General features: G+C 54.3%; 2 protein-coding genes across 2 annotated transcripts in view; both read right to left on the bottom strand.

Moving 5' to 3' along the window:
- Nucleotides 1-673: 673 nt before the first annotated feature.
- Nucleotides 674-6,022, bottom strand: CD79B (CD79b molecule). Its single transcript, XM_064473334.1, has 6 exons — nucleotides 5,929-6,022; nucleotides 3,933-3,974; nucleotides 2,781-3,092; nucleotides 2,120-2,238; nucleotides 1,783-1,824; nucleotides 674-1,431 (listed from the first exon to the last, which is right to left on the bottom strand). Exons 1-6 carry the CDS (start codon nucleotides 5,993-5,995, stop codon nucleotides 1,333-1,335), a joined length of 681 nt encoding a protein of 226 aa, XP_064329404.1. The 5' UTR covers nucleotides 5,996-6,022; the 3' UTR covers nucleotides 674-1,332.
- A 2,510-nt stretch (nucleotides 6,023-8,532) lies between these two features.
- SCN4A (sodium voltage-gated channel alpha subunit 4) overlaps nucleotides 8,533-19,408 on the bottom strand; it is a 34,188-nt gene continuing 23,312 nt past the window's right edge. The window contains exons 18-25 of the mRNA XM_064473264.1: nucleotides 18,552-18,725; nucleotides 17,848-17,970; nucleotides 17,306-17,584; nucleotides 16,070-16,123; nucleotides 14,441-14,578; nucleotides 13,489-13,593; nucleotides 12,498-12,768; nucleotides 8,533-11,530 (exon numbers count right to left, since the gene is read on the bottom strand). Coding sequence (XP_064329334.1) covers nucleotides 10,338-11,530; nucleotides 12,498-12,768; nucleotides 13,489-13,593; nucleotides 14,441-14,578; nucleotides 16,070-16,123; nucleotides 17,306-17,584; nucleotides 17,848-17,970; nucleotides 18,552-18,725 — 2,337 coding nt within the window. The 3' untranslated portion in view covers nucleotides 8,533-10,337. The remainder of the gene's footprint in view (nucleotides 11,531-12,497; nucleotides 12,769-13,488; nucleotides 13,594-14,440; nucleotides 14,579-16,069; nucleotides 16,124-17,305; nucleotides 17,585-17,847; nucleotides 17,971-18,551; nucleotides 18,726-19,408) is intronic.

Genomic DNA, 19,408 nt, shown 5'->3' with positions numbered 1-19,408 from the left:
CCCCCGAGCCCCGGTGTTGGGTGCCCAGCCAGCCCCGAGCCGCCTCACCCACGCAGCTGCTGCTGCCGTGCCAAAATAGTTTTTATTAACAAAACCAATTAGTGCCGCTCTGCTCCTCTCCAGATGGTTTTTAGCATCTCTTGCAAGACCAGATGTAGCTGGGAGTGGGGGCTCCTGGCCCTGGGCCCTGATCTCCTGCTTTGGTTCCTGGCGATGGTCTTTGTCTCCCGTCCCAAGCTGACGTCCTGGGACTGTGGAGGTCTCCCCGTGCGTGCTCAGCGAGAGCTTCCAGGAGAACCCCGCGGCTGCTCTTGGCTTTACATCCCCATCTGTGCTCGGGGCCCTGACAGGGTGAAGTTTGGTTTCTAGCTAGGCTGGACCCATGAAAAGTTGCTCCTTATTCCCAGGGCATCCCACCGACACTGGCACCAAGGTTATGGGACACCGCCGGACCGGGCATGGCAGGATGGAGCACGATGTGAATTTACCCATTACCTTTATTAGGACTTCAAAAGCAGTTGGACATTTGCGTCCCACAATTTACATCTTTCCCACAGGTTCTGAGGTCCCCCTCACCAAGGGGACGTCCTCGTGACACAGGCCAGCTCTTGCCTGGAGAAAAGCAAGCCTTGTGCAAGACCCTCTGGGCGAGAGCTGTCTTCCCAAGTCTTCCTGTAGTCTTTGGGGAGAGAGAGGTGTGTTTGGAGGATCCTTTATCTCAGATGACTGCCAGCTTGGCCTGCTGGACACGTCCATGGCTTGAGAGCTAAATAGTGGCCCAAAATCCACTTCTTGTAACACCAGGATGGTGCTGCTCACCTCGGCTCCTCTGCCAGGGCTGCAGCAGGGCCTCACAGCCCAGGAGGGTCCTTGCAACACGGAGAGTGATCAGAACTGGTCCTCTGCTTCCCAGGTGGGGCTGGAGGAGACCCACCACCCACCCTGGTATTTCCATTGCATTAACCAGGCAGTAGGTCAGCGCCGTGGTGTGGGGCTGCCTGGGGTTTGGGGCCAGTTTGCTACTGGGGGGACTGCGGTTGGCTCCTAATTTCTACATAGGCTTTAGGGGTTCATCAGCGGGGCGGTAAGAGAGGCAGCCGGGGCAGGGCAGCCTTGGTGGGCACAGCCCGGACGCGGCAAAGCGAGCACCCAAGGGCAGCCGGACCCGAGCTCCGCGCAGGGCTGCTGGAGGTAGCTTGCAGCCCGGGATCCAGGCACCCGTCATAGCTGTGGTCCAGGGCGGGAACTGGGGGCCCGTCCCCATGGGTGCCGGCAGGGTGCGGGCAGGGAGCCGCGCCGCCGGTGCCAGCCTGGTGGTGGGCGCAGAACCCCTCACTCTTCGCCCGGGTGCTCCCCAACTGTCCACTTGGCCTTCACGTCCCGGAAAGGAGTGATGTCCTCGTAGGTGGCCATCTGCTCCACCTCCAGGCCCTGCACCAGGAAGGAGGTTAAGACACGGGAGGGAGACCATGGTTCCGTTCACAGCACATCCCGCCCTGGGGCCCGCAAGTGGGGACCCATCTCCAGGCTATTCCCCCCAGAACTGGGGCAGCTTCCGAGAGGGGAGAGGACGGAGAGGAATGGCTGGATGCGCTCAGAGCTTGGCTTGGGTTTACGAGCAGCTCTTTATGGCTGATATGAATGGGCACTTGGCAGGAAGATGCCCTGATGTGCCCTGCAAGGGCTGGTGGTACCTAGCAGACACCCAGCAAGGGCACAACCACGTATTTCAAGGCTCAGGTTGGTACTACAGAGGTACTTCTATAATTAATGCAGCATTACCTCATAGGTGTGGTCCTCCTCCGGGCTTTCCTTGCCTTCACCCTATGGAGAGGAGAGCCACAGGTTGGGTGTCAGCACCCACCACGATTCCCCATCCCCTGTTCCTGGCTTTGTCCCCCCGGGCCAGGTCCCGCTGCTTCCACAGGCAAATCCCACACACTGATTTAGATGCTTATTTTCCCACTTCAGCTAGCCACGCTCCCCTGCAACAGCCCCAAACCCAGGGCCTGCCCATCCCCACCCCTAGCAGTGTCCGACCCGGGACGCAGGACGCCGCAGCGAGCAGCGCAGTGGTGGCGCTGGGGACATCCCCGCTGCTGGAGACGCTGTCACTTACTTTATCTAGGAAGAGGAGCATGGGGATGCTGATGAAGATGACAAGCAGGATGGACTGGATGATGATGATGGCATCTTTCAGGGTGTTCCTGCTCTGGATCTGCTGGATGTTACTGTGACCTGGGAGCAGCAGCACAGGGAGAGCCCCAAGTCCCACCTCTGTGCCAGGCTCCCAGGGAACGGGGACAAGCTCGGCATGGTCAGAGGTTCATGTGTCAGCAAGAGTGGATTTGGGGAACCAGGGTGACATGTCCTCCCCTTTGGGAGAGACCAGAGCATTGCAAACTGTCCCCGGCATCAGGGACAAGCTCTGGGATGAGCCACCCCGGGCAGGACCCACCACCAGGCAGGACCCACCACCAGGCAGGACCAGGAAAAATCTGATCTATTAGGGGAATGCAGTCCCTCAGATGTGTTTCTGCGGGATGGACGTGCCAGGGCAAACTGGGCAGGTTGTCCTGGTGCTTGGTGGCTGGCAACAAGCAAAGAAACCTCTGTGGTGCCATGGGGCATCTACAGTTGTATCTGAAGGAGGTCCCACCGGCATGGGGAGAGGTGGGTGCATAGGAGTATGATGTGGGGTTCACATGGAGAGGGAAAGAGTGAGAGAAGGAGAAAGCACATCTCCCGGGGTGCGTGGAGGATGGGGAGCTCCCACTCACCCATGACTCTGAGCTGTGTCCCGCACAAGTGTGACTGCTTCTTCTTCTCCGTGAGGTTCTTGCTCTCACACACGTAGACGCCAGTGTCCTCGTAGGTGACCCTGAAGATGGTGAAGTTGATGAAGTTGTCTTTCCTCTCGATGCTGTAGCGGGAGGGGCTGAGATCCAGGTCGTAGACCTCATCACTGTTCTCTCTCATTTTGTACCACTGCATGCTATAGGGGTCGTGCGAGTAGCAGATGAAGTGTACGGGCATGTTCTTCTTGGCTGCCATGTAGCGCGGGTGCTGGTGCACCATGGGGCACCAGCTGTCTGCCAGGGGACAAGGGTGGTCATGGCAAGCAACGAACCGGCACCCTGTGAGCATCACAAAAAAAGCCTCTCCTACTAGACCACCCCCCCCAGCATCTCCCAAATCAAGGTCTTTCAATTTTCATGGATTATACTGCTTTTGAGCATTCAGCTTTGTTTTGGTGAATCATTATCGTCCGAGGGTAGAAATCAGAGACTTTTGGTGAAAACATGCTTTTAATGGAAACTCCAGTTTTCTGTAGGAATGGCCTCAAATATTTTTTTGCGGCTCCCACCCCTCTGAATGTACATCTCATTAGTCCCAGCTCCAAAATTACAGCTGTGCTGGCATGCGCCACAGAGCCTTTGCTAGGACAGACTCATCTCCCAGCAGGCTTCTGCCCTGCTTCCACATTTTTTGCATTTTGCTGTATTTTGTATTTTTGCCCATGTTTTTTTCCCAGTGCTGGTGCATTTGAGGGCTTTTTTGGGTTGCAGAGTTCATCCTTAATACCCCATGGGTGGGAATGGCACAAGCACTGTGTGGATGAGCCCAGTGCCTGGTCCCAAGGCATGGCTTGTTCAGGCAACGTCCTCTGCAAATGCAAAGGAAAAACGTGTCTGTGTGTAGGAAAGACAAAACGGATCTGGCTTTGCAGAGGGAGAGCAAGGTGCATGGCTGGGGAAATGCCACGGAGGAGGTCACAGCCTGGGAATTGCCTTTGCGATGGAGAAGGCCTGTGGGTGATGAGACATCTCCAGCTCTGCAGGGGACCAGCACCTTCATGTCAGAGCCAGCGGGGATGGGAGGGACCCTGAGGACATACACAGGGGAAGAGCCCAGTGGGCCCGAGAGGTTACCTGTGCTGTTCCTGGTGCTGTTCTTGTCTGCTGCTTCTCCACCTGCAAGACAGGAGAAGGGTCGGGAGGGAGCATCCATGTAGGACAAGTACCATGGGTCCGTCATGCCCACTCCATACAGGAAGGAGAGCTTGGGAACATCAACCAGAGCCCCACTCAGAGGACATGGGACAGTGCAGGTCTGGGTGCAAACCCTTCTATTTCCATCCTGTCTCCTGAATCTTCTCTAAGCTGCTTTCTGGCTGACATCCCAGTGAAACCTGCCTTCGCTATTAATATCCCCCTAGGCTGCCACCTCTTAGAAAGGGTCCAGACAGGCTCATGCCTCTTTATTTACCCTCTATTTTCTGAGTCAATCAGAAACACTTTCACTGCCAGAGCTTCCCTGGGCTTGGAGCCCCGCGATAGCCAGGGGGGTTCTCAGACCCTGGGACCATGCAGCCCCCCAGGACAAGGGCTGGATGGAGCTGTGGGGCCTGCAGTGCGGTGCAGGAAGCGGGGTGAGGTGGGGGGACCCCAGCACCCATGAGTGCCCCTGCCTACAGCGCCAGTCCCCCTGTGCCTCGGTTCCTCTTGCTGCAGCTGGGCAGGAAACACCAGCCCTGTTTACTGCACCGCTTCAGTGCCCAGCTCCATCAGCTTGATGAATATTTGCCAAACCCCACCGTGGGGAAGCTGGCTCGGAGGTGGGGGCTGCACCACCTCCCACCATGTTGGGACAGCTGCAGAACTCCCTCCAGAAGAAGAAGGAAGGTTCAATTCCCTACGTTAAGCTTTGCCCCTAACCTTGCCACCCGGCCGCAGACCTTTCTGCCTCGAACAGCAGCCTGGCAGGGACCTCCTGGCTCAGACGTGGGCTCCTCTCCCTGCCCCAGAGCATATTCCAGGTCTGTGCTGCCCTGTTCACCTCCAGCACCTACAACTCCGGTGGCAAACTCTCCCCTCCAGCACCATTTCATTTTTTTCTGAGATGGGGAGATGCACCTTGTCTGGGCTGTGCGTTGGGTACGTACCCATGCCACCTGCGGTCCTGCCGGCCAGCTGGGACCCAGGGCTTTGCTCTCTATGTTTTATTGGTGTTTCTAAATGAAGACCAGGCTGGTCCTTCACCCTGAAAGCCCTCACACCCCTCAAATCAAAGACTTCCATTGCAGCCATGGATGGGCTGAGCTTCTCCCGTCCTCCCTCAAAGCCACCATGAGAGCCAGGATGAAATCCCGTGACCCTGAATCTGTGCTGGGCTTGGGTGGCCACCCAACAGAAACCCTTTAAATGTCCTTTCTCCTGAGGGCACAAGTTTCCCCAGCCAAGGGTGGTTTCTGCTGCAGGTTTTTGTGGGCGTCCCTGCACCAAGCAAGAGCAGCTGGAAGGGGACAGGAGCTGCGGCCTGGGTTTAGCTGCTGCTTCTCCATGGGGATGCAAAGGGGAACAGCACAGGGATGCTCACACAGGGCCCACAAATCACTCCCGAAAGACTTTTTCCTCTCATTTCTCCTCCACTCCTGGGCACTGAACCCTACGGAGCAAAGGGGCGTCGGGTTGCTCAGCAATGTGCTGGCCCTGTCCCCAGGCCTCTGAGAAAAATAAATGGTAAAAAAAACCCACCAAACAACCCTTCTTTCCTGCCACCTGCAACCACAGCCGGGCAGGCTCTGCACCCGCTCAGCACCGGGTTCCTGCCCAAGCCAGCCGGCCACCCGAGAAAGTGTCCCCTCTCTGCACCCATCCCTGCACCGCAACGGGAAACAAAACCCGAAACCTGCAGCAGGCATCGAGCCCCGAGACCCTGCGGGTCCTCCCTGGCTCCCCTGCGCCCGGGGCTAGCTTCCTGCACAGGGCAGGACTGAGAGCTGTGACTGCAAAGTTTAAAACTAATGCATTTAAAGCCAGAGCTGGGTGAAGTCCCTCATTGCACTAAGCAGGAGACGCACGCCGGTGCATCGCCTGGGTGCACGTTTCTTTGCTCTGAAATGCAAAGCTCCTGTTGGATGCCTACCTGTGACCAGAGCCATCAGCCAGATGTTCACCTGGAGCACCCAGAGCCTCACGCAAAGATCAGCCATCTTTCACTGCAAATGGCAGGGAAACATCCAGTCACCAGCCCTCGCTTCTGCAATACACAGCGGCTGCTCTGGCTGGCTTGGCCTCTGTACCTAAAAATGGCAAAGCTGCTGCTACGTGAGACAGCCCCTTTCCTGCTCATGTAAATCCTCCTGAACGGGGACTTTCCCCTTGGGGCCGATTTTGAATGTGGCGCAGACGCTGGGGCGGAGGGTGCCTGCGCTCTGGGCACCGTCCAGCCTCGTGTCGCTGGGCTGTGCTTGTCATGGTGGCGTTATTTGATGGAGGTGGCCACGACTGGTGTGGGTCCGCACCAGAACCAGAGATGAGCCCATCTGCAAAGTTCTCGGTGATTCAAAACCTGGGCTCAGCCCAGGGGATCTGCCCCGGGAGCAGATGTGCCCAGGGGGCGGGATGCGACTGCTGGCAGTGCCGCATCCCCGAGGGGTGGAGGATGGGGGTTACCCCCAGGGTTGTACCCCAGCTCCACAGCAGCGTGGGCAGATCCCCCCTCAGGTTAGCCCTGCAGGTGATGGGCAGGGGTTGATGCTGGCCCGGCTGCAAGAGTTGGAGCAGGAATGGGGTGGAAAGAGGGGATGTTTGTGGGGTTCCTCCTCGCTGCTTGTTGTGGGGTGCAGCGGGGTCGGTCCCCCGGCTCCCATCCTCTGCATCCTGGAGAGTCCCTGCAGCTGCTCTTCCAGGGATGGGTGAAATCTAGAAGAGGGGAGAGATGGCCAAAACGACATGTCACCTCCTTGGGTGCCAGCCATGCCCACGCTTTCTCCGCACCCTGCTTGCCATGGCCGAGACCCTTCTCTGTGAGTCCTTTGGAGACAGTCGCTCTTGGGGAAAGCGCAGCGTGGCACCCCAAGGTGAGCTCTGTCCCCCTTTGCTCTGATGCAGAAAGATGGTTTCTCTCCATGCAGTGCCCTTTGGCTGCTGTGCGTTACCAGCTGCGGGTGAGCACTGAACTGTAACTCCATGTGAAAAACACCTTAGGGTACTTTTGCCAGCCATGTTGGTCCCCAGAGCCCGGGTATCTCTGCCTGGGGCCTCCCCAAACCTTCACCTTCTGCAGGTTTGGTGTTTTTTTTACGAGTTCTGAGCATCCGGTGGCTGCCAGAAACCAGCCCGAGCCTCACCTTGTATGTGAGAGGACATGGAGCAAGAAGGAGGAGAAATAAAGGTTTCCAGAGAAAAACTAGCCTGAGGAGGGAAAGGGAGATGATGGAAGAGGTGCCTTCTCCCGGTAGAGGGGCAGGTCACGCCGTGCACGGTGCTGTACATTGGGGCTGTGCTGCTGAGTTCCTGCTGCCATCACCCCAGGTCTTGCTGGAAAAGCACAGCCTTACCATGACATCCCAGCAAGGCAAAAGCAACAGGGAATGCCCATGGGCTCGGCAGGCACTGGAGAGATTTCTATCAAGCCCTGGGGTTGGAGGTGGGAGCTGTGATGACCAAGGCAGGGATGCTGGAGGTGCCTGGGAAAACCCCATATGACAAAACCAGGAGTGGGGCACAAACTAAAGAGGGTTTGCAGTGACGGTGGCCAAATTACGGTGCTGTGCTGCCTGCAGGCTCCTTGGCACCCTCGAGCAGTAACAGACCTGGTCCAGAGGGGCTTGCTCTCCCCTTGAAGTACCCTGTGCTTGCAGTACCCAGTGGCATGGGATAGAGGGAGACCTGATGGTATCACGGGGAGGGTCTTGTGTCCCCATGTCTCTTCGCCCGGGCCACCCTGGCTCCCCAGCTCACAGCGCATGGCCAGACCATGCCCTGTGGGCAGAGCAGAGCTGCTGCCAGGCAGCTGCGCCCTTCCCCAGCCCATTCCTATTCATCAGGGCTTGGGTTTCACCGCTGTCCTTTCCCCTGCCGTGGGAGGATAGGGACAGTGGGTTGTGCCACCTTCTCCCTCCAGCCCCCTGCCTGCGTGGTACCACGGTGCTCTCAACTTGAATTACATCAGCCCTGGGACGAGCTGTTCCAGTGAAAGCAAAAACACAGCAGTGAGGCCATGCTGTGGCCCTTGGGGACGTCAGCGGGTCCCGGAGGTGGCTCCTCCTCCACCTACCCACTGACGCACGAAACCTCCTTTGCCCACCGCTGCCTTCTCCCCATGATGCTGAACTGCTCCCACGTGGCTGGCGGGGCGGGTTTGGCCCCGCAGAGCCTTGCATGGGCCAGCTCGGGGGGTCTGCACCTCCTCCAAGCCCATCTCTCTCCTTGGCTGAACCTGCAGCATCTCCTATAGCTCTTGGAGTCAGGGCTCATTGCTGTGAGGCACCAAGGGCTCCAGGGGACTTGCTCATGAGCAGAGCGGAAACTCTGGGGTCTGGGCTGGGTTAGAGGTGCCGGGAGGAGGCAGCCCAGGGGGGCTCTTGTGCAGGATGGGACAACTAGGTCCTGAGGATGGCAGGTCCAGCCAAGAGCATGAACAGGGTCTCCCCAGAGCCGCCCTGGAGCAAAGGGAGGGGACATTTACCCCTCGCAGGGGCAGGGAAAGCATTTTTCCCCTCTAACACACACCACTGCATTTGGTATCATAATAATAGACCATTTACAGTTTATTTTAAGAAATGTACAAAGAAAAATGGCTTTAGCTCACACAAATTCTGCTCTTTGGCATTTCTCCCATCCCAACGACACATACGTACAAGCAGCATTGATTGTGAACCACAACCCAGGCTGGAAACCGCCGTGCCATGGATGCTTCCCATGCAAACGCCATTTAAAGCAGCTCAGGCTCCTGTTCCAGGGAGCATCACCCTATGCAACACGGAAATGAAAGCACAACACTATGGGATGAGCAGAGCGACCCCGGCTCTGCCGCCTGGCCGACAGCACGTGGATGCAAGCAAGCTCAGCACCGCTCCTGGCCAGCCTGAACGTGGGGCATCCGTAACGGCTCAGCGCCAAAATCAGCCCAAGAAAAAAAAAAAATAATAATACAAAAAGACAGACCCTTTGGCTTCAAGAAGCAGCCCTTGTTTTAACTGGAAGAGGTTTTGGTTCGTGTTCGTTTTGATCTCAAGAGGTTTTTTTCCCTTTTGAGGGCAGAAGGCGGTCCAGAGATGAACTGGGGGCCTTTTGCATGTTTTTCTTGATATACTTTTCTTTTGCCCATCTGTGTTAAGAGCAGTAAAACCCTTCCCCCCCTGGGAAAACGCTCCTCTGCCTGGAGGTTTCCTGGTGCGGACCTGCCTGGCCCCATCAGGCTCTGCAGAGACCCCAGCACGTGCCACCGGGTCACCTCCAGAGCCCCAGCCGAGGGAAGGATGCTCCGCCTGAGTAGTTTGGGATTTACACCCCGGTGGGAACATTCATTGTATTAAGGCCGCTGGTGCTCGGCGGCCGGTGGGATTTAAGGGACCCCGCTGAAGCAGCTCATTGCAAGGACTGTTCAAACACCTGCTCCGATCCCCGGGGATGCGTCTCGTTAATTAACGCTAACAAAGAGTGCTCCAGCGGGACATTTCCTCTTGCTGTGGGGCTTGGAGAAACCCTAGAGGGTTTTGTTACGGGGACTGGGGATTCCTGGAGGAGGTTTTTCAAACCCTACTTTTTTCCATTGCTTTCCTGCCACAAAATCTGGATGAAATGGGAAAACAGAGAAGAAGCATGACTATAAATACTGTTTACATTCGTAACGTAGAGACCTGAATGATTTATGATTTCAACGCATATTCAGAGACCTTTAAAACCTGATATTTAACCCTGAGAACATATCTGCAGATGCTTTGTTTTGGATATGCAAACAAATCTTTAAGACATAATTGCACTTTCTCTGTATATAACAAAAAAAAATAACCCATAAAGCTTATTAAAATATTCAAAAGAAAGGTGCTACTTTAAGACATTGGAGATTTTTGTTCACAAAACCTTGTATTTTCTGTAATTATTCTTAATATTATTTCACTTGGCTCATCTTTCACTGGCTACTTGGCTGCGCTCCGGAAGAATAATATACAAGAAAATCTCTTAATTGTGAAATAACATTAATAAATAATTACTTTAAGTGAAAGGACAGCCGTACTCATTTGTTAATGTCTGAAAAACATCGTTACCATGATGAGATCATTTCAAAACTAACATGTTTCTCTTTCACCAACAACAGTTTTCACATTTAATTCTCATAAGAAAAAATATTAAACTCTTTGCAAGTGCAATGAGCTGTAAAAACCAGGATCAGTAAGAGATCCTGCTTCGAAAGATAAGGTGTCTGCTTGAAATATCTGAAATTAGCTCAATATCTAAGATCTATTGATCTGTATATGGAAGAGCTCTTGAAAAGGAGATACAAATGAAGTCTTTTCAGGCTGGGCGAGAGACGAAAGCCTCTTTCTGTTATACCAGCGACTCCTTCACAACGCGTTCCTTATCCCATCCTTTTGCTTCACCAGGAGCATCTCGAGTCTCTGAGCTGGGAACGGGTGCAAGACCAAAGGCAGGGGCTGTCTCCGCATCTGTCCCACTGTTCCCATACATCTGGTGCATTTTGGTGGCGATCAGACCTTCCTTCTCGGGTGCTTCCTCTCTCAGGGCGTCCTCATCCTTACTGTGCCTGTACATGTAGGACGCCTGCTTCACCGAGCGCCTCAGGAGGTACCTACGGAAAGCCCTCTGGATTTTTGTAGCACAGACTTCCTCATGTTTCCTTTTCAGAGTGGTGGTGATGGGTTCATAGGAAACCTTTGAGGGGTTTGCAGCCATGAACTTCTCCTCCATGGTGGCCTTCAAGGCATCCATCTCTCCTGAGTCTCCCAGCACTTCCTTAGTCAGGGCAAAGAGGATATCCAGACAGTGGATTTTGTCCCCAGCAACCATTGGTAGATCCATGGTGATTAGCTTGATTTTGTTCGGCTTGGGAATTTTGAGTGGCTCCTGTAAGGTGTCTACGAAGTCAGACAAGGTGCTGTATGCAATGAACTGGGTGGCGTCCGGGTCAAACTTCTCCCAGGTTTCATAAAACATTTCAAAATCGTCTTCACAGAGGGGTTCACTGCTCTCCTCTGTGGCCACGTTGAAGTTCTCCAGAATGATGGCAATGTACATGTTCACCACGATGAGAAAGGAAATGATGATGTAGCTGCAGAAGAAGAAGATGCCGATGGATGGATTGCCACAGTCCCCTTTTACTGAACTGCCAGGGTTTTCCAGGTTGGGGTCGCAGTCGGGGGGGCCGCTGTTCAGGATTGGGCTGAGAAGGCCATCCCATCCAGCCGACGTGGTGATCTGGAAGAGGCAGATGATGCTGTTCCCAAAAGTTTCAAAGTTGAAGATGTCATCGATCCCTGCCTCCTTCTTTACATAGGCGAAGTTGGACATCCCGAAGATGGAGTAGATGAACATGACAAGGAAAAGCAGGAGGCCGATGTTGAACAGGGCAGGCAGGGACATCATCAGAGCAAACAGGAGAGTCCGGATGCCTTTTGCCCCTCGGATCAGCCGGAGGACACGGCCAATCCTTGCCAGCCTGATGACCCTGAAGAGGGTGGGTGATACGAAGTACTTCTCTATGATGTCCGAGAGGACGATGCCTGCGAAGGGATGAAAAAGAGGTGAGTTTGCCATGCTCTACAGCCAACGTAGGGAGGTCAGATGGACGTACTCCATCTGCTAGGACTGGGGGGACAGAGCCAGATGAAGCCAGCCCCAATGGCACACAGTGCTCAGCTCCGCTGGTGGCAAAGGGAATGTATTCCAAAATATCTCTGTGCACAGACTCAAAGGTTAAATGCTGGCTGCTCTGTTTCAGCCCTGCAGCCATGCAACAAGGGGAGCCCAACGCCAAGGAGGGGTGCGACAGGATCCCAGCCTCTCACCTTGCCTGGAGGTCTCACACCTGTCTTGTCCTATTGGCCTGTCCCTGCTCGAAGGGTGGGTGTAAGAGGGTGACCAGTGGCAGCTTGCTGGCTGTGGACCAGCCACCAGACCATTTCCACACTTTGTTATCTAGTGGGACCCCTGAGGAACCAGTGGAACCAGCAGGACTTGTGTCCAATTTTGGACCCCCCAGTTCAAGAAGGACAGGGAACTCCTCGAGCAAGTCCAGCGGAGAGCTACTGAGATGGTCAGGGGCTGGAGCATCTCCCTTGTGAGGAAAGGCTGAGAGACCTGGGTTGGTTCAGCCTGGAGAAGAGAAGGCTGAGGGGGGATCTCATCAATACCTATAAATATCTAAATGGAGGGTGGCAGGATCATGGGACTGGGCTCTTTTCAGCGGTGCCCAACGCCAGGCCAAAGGGCAACAGGCACAAGCTGGAACACGGGAAGTTCCCCCTGAACATGAGGACAAACCCCTTCCCTGTGCGGGTGCCAGAGCAGGGGCACAGGCTGCCCAGAGAGGCTGTGGGGTCCCTTCCCTGGAGACATTCACCCCCCGCCTGGACGTGGCCCTGTGCCCCTGCTCTGGGGGTGCCTGCTCCAGCAGGGGTGGGACGGGGTGAGCTCCAGAGGGCCCTGCCAACCCCCACCAGTCTGTGAGTCTGGGATTCTGTGACTCACCTAAGATGGAGAGGATGACCACCACAAAGTCAAAGATGTTCCAGCCGATAGTGAAGTAGTAGTAGCGCAAAGCAAACATTTTAAGCACACACTCTCCGGTGAAGATGACAATGAAGACCAGGTTGATCTTGTAGAGGACAGATGTTTTGAGTTCGCTTTGATCATCTGTTTCGACCATCATGGTCACCATGTTAAGACAAATCAGGATCATGATGGTTATGTCAAATACTTGCTTGGTAACAAAGTCAAACACCATCCCTTGAAACTTGTTCTGCCATAAGGGCCACGTAGGTGATGATGGTGAATCAGAGGTGAGGTGGGAACATGGGACAGACACACAAAACAAAGACACAACAGAAAAAGAAGAAGGAACCGTATTTAAAAGAGTGTAGAAAACCTCAGGTTTGTGGCCAGGTCTCACGGCCCCAGAAGCTATGGGAGGAGGATACTCAGCACCTTGCAGGATGAAACCCACCTGGTAACCCCATGGCCAGGAGGCGTGGGCACAGGGGACAGTTGCTTTCTAATTATATCCATAGGTAATGCATCGAGGCAGGAATAAACACATGGGGAAAGGCCTCACTTGGGCTGGGCTATCAAAACCAAGCCCAAGTCACAACTGCGTATGTATTGCCATTGTCCCTTCTAGGAGTGTTGAAAACTGAGCTTTCCCTGAGTAACTCCCTTTGAGACAGGAGCCGGGAGCTGAGCTAGGAGAAAACCCTCATCCCTGCAAAAGGGATCCCCTCCTTGCCCTTGCCAGCAGGCCCAGGGCTGAAGAGCAGATCCAAAGGAAGCCGACTGATGTGAACCTCTTCTAAAGGCCCAGCTCTTAGGAAGGTCCTGTCTGCAGAGTAGCAATGGGGAGCCAGGATTTGGCTCCTTGCCCTGGCAAATGCTCTTCCCTAGACCCTTCTCATTCACTTTGGGACAGTTGGTGGCTTGAAATGCTCCCTCCCCGCTGCCCTCCAGTGTGATTAACCCAACCTACCGATGGCCTGGGGATGGGCTTCTGGGGCTTCTTGGAGCCGAGCTTTTTCATGGCATTATAGTATTTCTTCTGTTCTTCTGTCATGAAGATGTCTTTGCCTCCAAAGTATAAAGGGAATCACCACTGTTAGTCTTGGGAACTCGCCTCTTCCTACGAAGCATCTCCATCCATGCTCCTTCCCACCAACCATCTCCAGCCAAGCTCCTACCAGGCATTGCTCGCTGCACTGGCTCAGTGAAACCTGCTTTCTCCCTGCTTGCCCTTTTCTGTGCTGCTTCCCACAGTTCACAGCACTCATGTGTGCTCACCCCAGCAATGTGGTTTCCTCCTGCAGAGGTGAGATGCTGCCTCCCAGCCCGCTGCGGCGAGTGGGGCGCCCTATGCCCTGCTGGGGATCAAGCCCTCCTTGCTGGCCAGATTCTACTGGGACCAAGGCAGCATCTTGGTGTGCCTTAGACCTCACTTGGCACAAACACCAGGCGCTGTGTTACCCACCCTCCACCCGATTCCCGCTCCGGCAGCCCAGGGCTATTAGTCCTGTGCTGTTCGCTTGAAAGCTGAAGTCAAGTTTTTCCTTGACACATGGAAAAATTATGAGAAAGGGTCATGGGGTCGGAAAAGAAAATAAAAGTGATGGCTCAGGTGTACAGCCATGCCTGCTGTGGCACAGGCAAGAGAAAACACAGCCCCCTCTTCCCTTTGCATCCATAAATGAAATCCTCTATATGTGCTACGGCCAGGACACAAAGCCCCACGTGCTCTTTGTCAGGCTCTCCTTGTTCCCTCTGCGGGAAGCCACTGACGGGTAACAGCAATTCAGGTTGCAGAGGGACCCTGGGGTCCATCCAAGCACGGGACACAGTCCCCTCACCCCACAACTGTACTGGTCCCCTCCACCCTGGACCAGCACCCCAGGAGGCAACAGTGGCTGCAGGACCCAGAAAATACTTATCTTTTTCTTCTGCTGGTTGAAGTTGTCGATGATGACGCCGATGAAGAGGTTCAGGGTGAAGAAGGCACCGAAGATGATGAAGATGACGAAGTAGATGTACATGTAGAGGTTGATCTCGTACACTGGCTGCTCTTCAATCTGACCGGGAGAGATGGGGAATGTGAGACTAACCCTCTCCGGAAAGCGTGTCCCCACGCCCCCAGACAAGGGGTCACTATCTGAGCTGTGGGGTGGCTGCTCCAAAATGTTTGGCAGACACTGTGCGGGTTGAGTGGTCCCCGTGGGGGCAGCCATGGGAAGGAACATCCACATGACACTGTCTGGGGGACAAGGGTGTGCTGACCCCTGATCCCGCACCACGGGCTGGGGAACAGGAAAGGATGCCCAGGTGCAGTGATATCAAAGAGCAAGCTTGAGTCTCTTCCTGATAATCACCTTTCCAAGGGCTGAAATATAGCCAAGAGGGGAAAGAAAAAGCGGTTTAATTTGTGCCACCCCAGCACGCGGGTGCGGCACAGCCTGGCGGCCTTGGGAACCACTCATCTTAAGGGGAACCACTTAAATCTGCTCTACATTGGACTGGAGACATCCCAAGGTGTCACAACCTGCTCCCCCATTTCAAGGGAGGCTCTTGGCAGAAGAGGTTGGATTTGCTCTCAAACCAGCTCTGCCTCAAGTGTTCAGGCAGGCAGGAGCCCACACCATTTTCAGAGGGAGCTGGAAGCAGCTCCTCTGCTGAGCACCTGCAGCTGCAGCCGGGGGGAGCAGAGTGCCTCTTTCTGATGCTAAAAAAAGGCAACGAAAACAATGCGTTCAGGCCCGTGGGTGTGCGAGGCTGACCTCCCCAGCAGGTGACGGGCGACTTTGCTCACTTAGAGAGAGGTAGGAAGCCCCTCCTGCTGCGCTGGCTCATGGCAGTGCATACATACGTGGGCTGGCGTGGGAAGACTTTTTGGGATGGATCACAGGAGAAACAGCCTCTGCATGAAACTCTTCAAAACACTTTTTTTTTTTTTTTAATAACCCATTTAACCCAAAGGTTAAATGCTGCTCTGTTTTAATAACCCATTTATTGTTCAAGGCAAGGCAAGCACTTTCTCCAGGATGGGATAAGCTCTCCCGGATGGAGGGGTACATGGAGGGCATCATCTCACAGCAGGGTGAAGGATGAGCCCTCCAGTGTGGAGCTGTGGAGGCAGAATTGGGATTTCAGACCATGAAGCTGAAGCTGAGGAGTGGGCTTGGGTCCAGCTGTAGCCTGGGTGGGGTGGGAGCCTGGTGTGGGGGCCAGGCTGTGGTTGGGATGCTGTGGTGACGGTGACATGAGTGGCACAGGGACACAACTGGCTGCCCTTTTTGAGGCTGTGCACCTTAGCAGGAGGGATGTTTTAGGGTTTCTTCAGTGTTTAGCCCATGTCCTAGCTGAAGCCACGGGTGGGATGCAGGCAGCCCCCTGGCACCAATGGGCAGAGCCAGAGGGGTTGCTGTGGCTGAAGGGTCCATCTCCAGACCACGCTGAGCTGTGCCTTGGCCCCAGGACTCTGCTCCCAGTCTGCCAGGGGGAACTGGCCTGGTGGGATGAGTTGATGCTTAGTGCTGGCTGTGAGACACCCATGCTTGCCCACTCACCTCACGTGAGTCCACAGCAGCGTACATGATGTCCATCCAGCCTTTGAAGGTCGCCTGCAGTGGAGAGCAGATTTGCTGGGAGGTATTTGGGGCTAGGGAGGGAGGGGAGGGCGATGGGTGCATGCTTGGGGTTTAGTTTGGGGGATTAGCTCTGAGAAAGCCTGCTCAGTCCGGAGTTACAGCTTCTCTGTGGGAATGGCAGGAGAGGGACGATGAGTTGAATCACAAGAAAGATGCCCCGATGCAGAAATACTGAGATTTGCACTTGCACACAGGTACGCATGCACAAGCTCTGTTCTGTGGCCGAAGTTACCAGCAAATTCCCAAAACACCACTGCAAAACAGGCTGGGACAAGAATCAATTGACTCTTTCCCCCCAAAACAAAGTGCATTTTCCCAATGGCAGGGCTGTGCCGGGGCCGGCTGCTCCTCCTGCTCCCAATCTGTGTCACCTCTGTAGTCCTGACTTCTGTATCATTGCTTCTGCTATTTGCTGGATCCCGATCCTGGTGGGGTGGGGGGTACACTGCACCTTTTACAGGCTTTTGCTGCTGATTTGTTAAACAAAAAGCCTAAACATCTTGTTTCCTGAATCTGATGGAGCAATAAACCTGAAGAGGAAGCTGCATTTAAAGCTGGTTAATCAATTTGGCTTATGCTCCGATTCTGCAACCGCCACTTACCCGGGATCTGATGGGAGTAGCCCCAGCCCACCCCATAACAAAGCTCACACCTATATTTTTGTTAACATTGCGGTGAGCAGTTCCCCTTCCGCTTGCCCGGCTCAGCTGCGGTGAGTTCGGTGGAAGCATGGCTGCGTTCGCCCACTGCCCTGCAGCGGACACATGCACTCTTTTTCCAGTTGTCATCTTCCCCATGCAAAACTCTTGCAGCCTATGGCTACAGCAGACTGAACTTTTCAGATGAAGAGGTGGGGGAGAGGAGAGTGCCTCCCCTCCTCGCTTTTGCGTCCTGTGCTGTGCAGAGGACTTCCTGCAGCTCCAGGCTTGGTGCTGCCTACACTTATCCACAGCGGGTCCCTGGTGACACTTACCTTCCCCTCCCATATTCTACCCTGTCCCTTTCCTCCTAAGCTCTGCAGGGTTTTTTTTTTTTGTGTTAAATACCAATTTTGGAGCTAAGAAGCAGCCAAGAGGCCCCATCTGTGATGCTATTCACGCTGCCCTGCTATGACAATACACGTCTTGAGGGATGGTAGCTGCTTTTGTTACATACCACCTGCAGCAAGGAGAGGTATCCCAAGCCCACATTGTCGAAGTTGACCTTGACGTTGACCCATCTGACTTGATTGGTGTAGAGGAGGGCCATGCAGTCGCTCTTGTTGTTCACCACGCTGGTGTCAAAGAGCTCTCCCGAGGTGGTGTTGATGCATCGGTAGTACTTCCCCGCAAAGAGGTTCACCCCCATAATGCTGAATATCAGCCAGAAGATGAGGCAGACCAGCAGGACATTCATGATAGAGGGGATGGCACCCAGCAAGGCGTTGACCACCACCTGCAAGGGGGAAAAAAGACCTTGGAGGACCTGGCTGGGGAACCAGGCTAACGATGATGTGGGCCGTCATGTCCCTGTGCCACATTACCCTCCTCGGCAGCACCAAGTGGGCTCAAACTGGACCAAAGGTACCTTAGCATCCATCCCACTGATCTGGAGGTCCCTAAAAGCCAGCTGGGATGGGTCCCTGACATAGGTGGCTGCTGAATGGTGCTGCTTGCATGGCCGTGTCGGAGCCAACAGCACACAGGGGAGGCACTTACCCTCATGCCTTCAAATCTGGACAGGGCACGCAGTGGCCTCAAAGCCCTCAGTGTCCGCAGGGACTTGATGGCTCCCAGCTCGGAGTATCCCAGCCAGTTCGCTGTCAGGCTGATAAGGGAAACCTGGAAGGAGCAGCCCAAGGGATTAACAACATTGCAGATGGAAACAACAGAGAGGAACTGAGCCACATGCCTGCAGCTCCTGCCCGCCCCTCTCTCCCCGGCACTCCCTCAGGCCAGTGGTCATTGTCTTGCCGTGACACACAAACACTGGCATCAAGTCCTTGGGACCCTGGTGACCGGCCACCAGGAGGATGCCCCTGCCTCTTGGGTATGAGGGTGGAGGTGACGGGGGACGCAGAAATACTACACAGGCGGCATGGCCTGCTGTGTCTGAGCATTTGGGAGACACTACCTCCCTTCACATCTCTACTGGGGTCTGGCAGAACAGCATGGGATTGTTCTTGGCTTGAACGTAAAACAGAAAGGGTTTGAAAGGGTTTCTGCAACCAGGGAAAGCCGTGACCCTTCCTGTGGAGGACAGGAACATTTTAAGCAATGGTCTAAGCCCTCATTCCACAGCCACTTCATTGTCCTTTAAAATACAGTATGGGTTCATTTCCAACAGCCTCCTACAATCCCTTAATGCACCCAGATCCCTTGGGTAACTGTGGCTCTAGAAGTGCTCATCAGACAACACTTACATCGACAATGAGGAAATCCAGCCAGCACCATGCGTTGGTGAAATACACCTTGAAGCCGTAGGCCACCCACTTGAGCAACATCTCAATGACGAAGACATAGGAGAAGACTTTGTCAGCATACTCCAGGATGGTGCGTATCACCTTTCGTTGCTCAATGTAGATGTCCTCAAAAGCCTGGAAGAGGCGTGGAGCTACATGACAGTCATTCTTCCATTAGACCCGCTGCACGGCCCACGCAGCCACATCCATGCCTGCGTTGCCCCTGCTTTCCTAGGGCTTGGGGTAGCTTGGAAAGTTGACAGTCTAACTACAGGTGGCGTTTACTGACACGCCTGATCAACATGTGGTCTAACGCTTGTTTGGAAGTTCTTGTAGGCTATGTAGCGTGGTGTTTGTCCTGAAGCAAAGCTTCATGGAAGCAAATGTCCAGCTGCATCAAATTCCCACCAGTCTAAGCACAAGTCAAAAGCCAGGACACCAACCCGCCCCTTTGGATGCCTTGGTAGTTTTGAAAATGCTCTTAGGAGTTTGGGTTATTGCTACATTTGCATGGCATGTAAAACATAAGCAATCAGTGGTACAGACATGGTGACCAGGTGTTGCACAGCTGTTTTAGCACAGATTTCGATTCCGGCACTAGCTATAACCTCAGACGTCCCCAAACTGCACTTCAGAGCATGATGCAGACCCATAAAGTATGTCTGAAAACCAGGTCACTCCTTCTATCCTCCTTCCCTCTCTCTTTACCTCCAAACTTGCAGAGAAGTTGGTCTCCCCATCAGCCCTGTTTATTTACAGGTGCAGCTGAGCTATATCCAGCCCAAATCCTCAGAGAGGACCAACAGCTGACATACATA

This window comes from Phalacrocorax carbo, chromosome 25 (assembly GCF_963921805.1).
Source record: "Phalacrocorax carbo chromosome 25, bPhaCar2.1, whole genome shotgun sequence".
NCBI lineage: Eukaryota > Metazoa > Chordata > Aves > Suliformes > Phalacrocoracidae > Phalacrocorax > Phalacrocorax carbo.
Note: the sequence above shows the minus strand (reverse complement) of the source record. Positions and strands in the feature narration are given on the sequence as shown.

Bases quoted from the DNA above. Each gene is read 5' to 3' on its own strand.
- CD79B (XM_064473334.1), bottom strand. From the start codon at position 5,995: ATGGCTGATCTTTGCGTGAGGCTCTGGGTGCTCCAGGTGAACATCTGG. The intron at 3,975-5,928 runs GTAGGCATCCAA...CCTGTCTTGCAG, and splicing joins GCTGATGGCTCTGGTCACAG to GTGGAGAAGCAGCAGACAAG. The intron at 1,825-2,119 runs GTAAGTGACAGC...TCCTCTCCATAG, and splicing joins TGCTCCTCTTCCTAGATAAA to GGTGAAGGCAAGGAAAGCCC.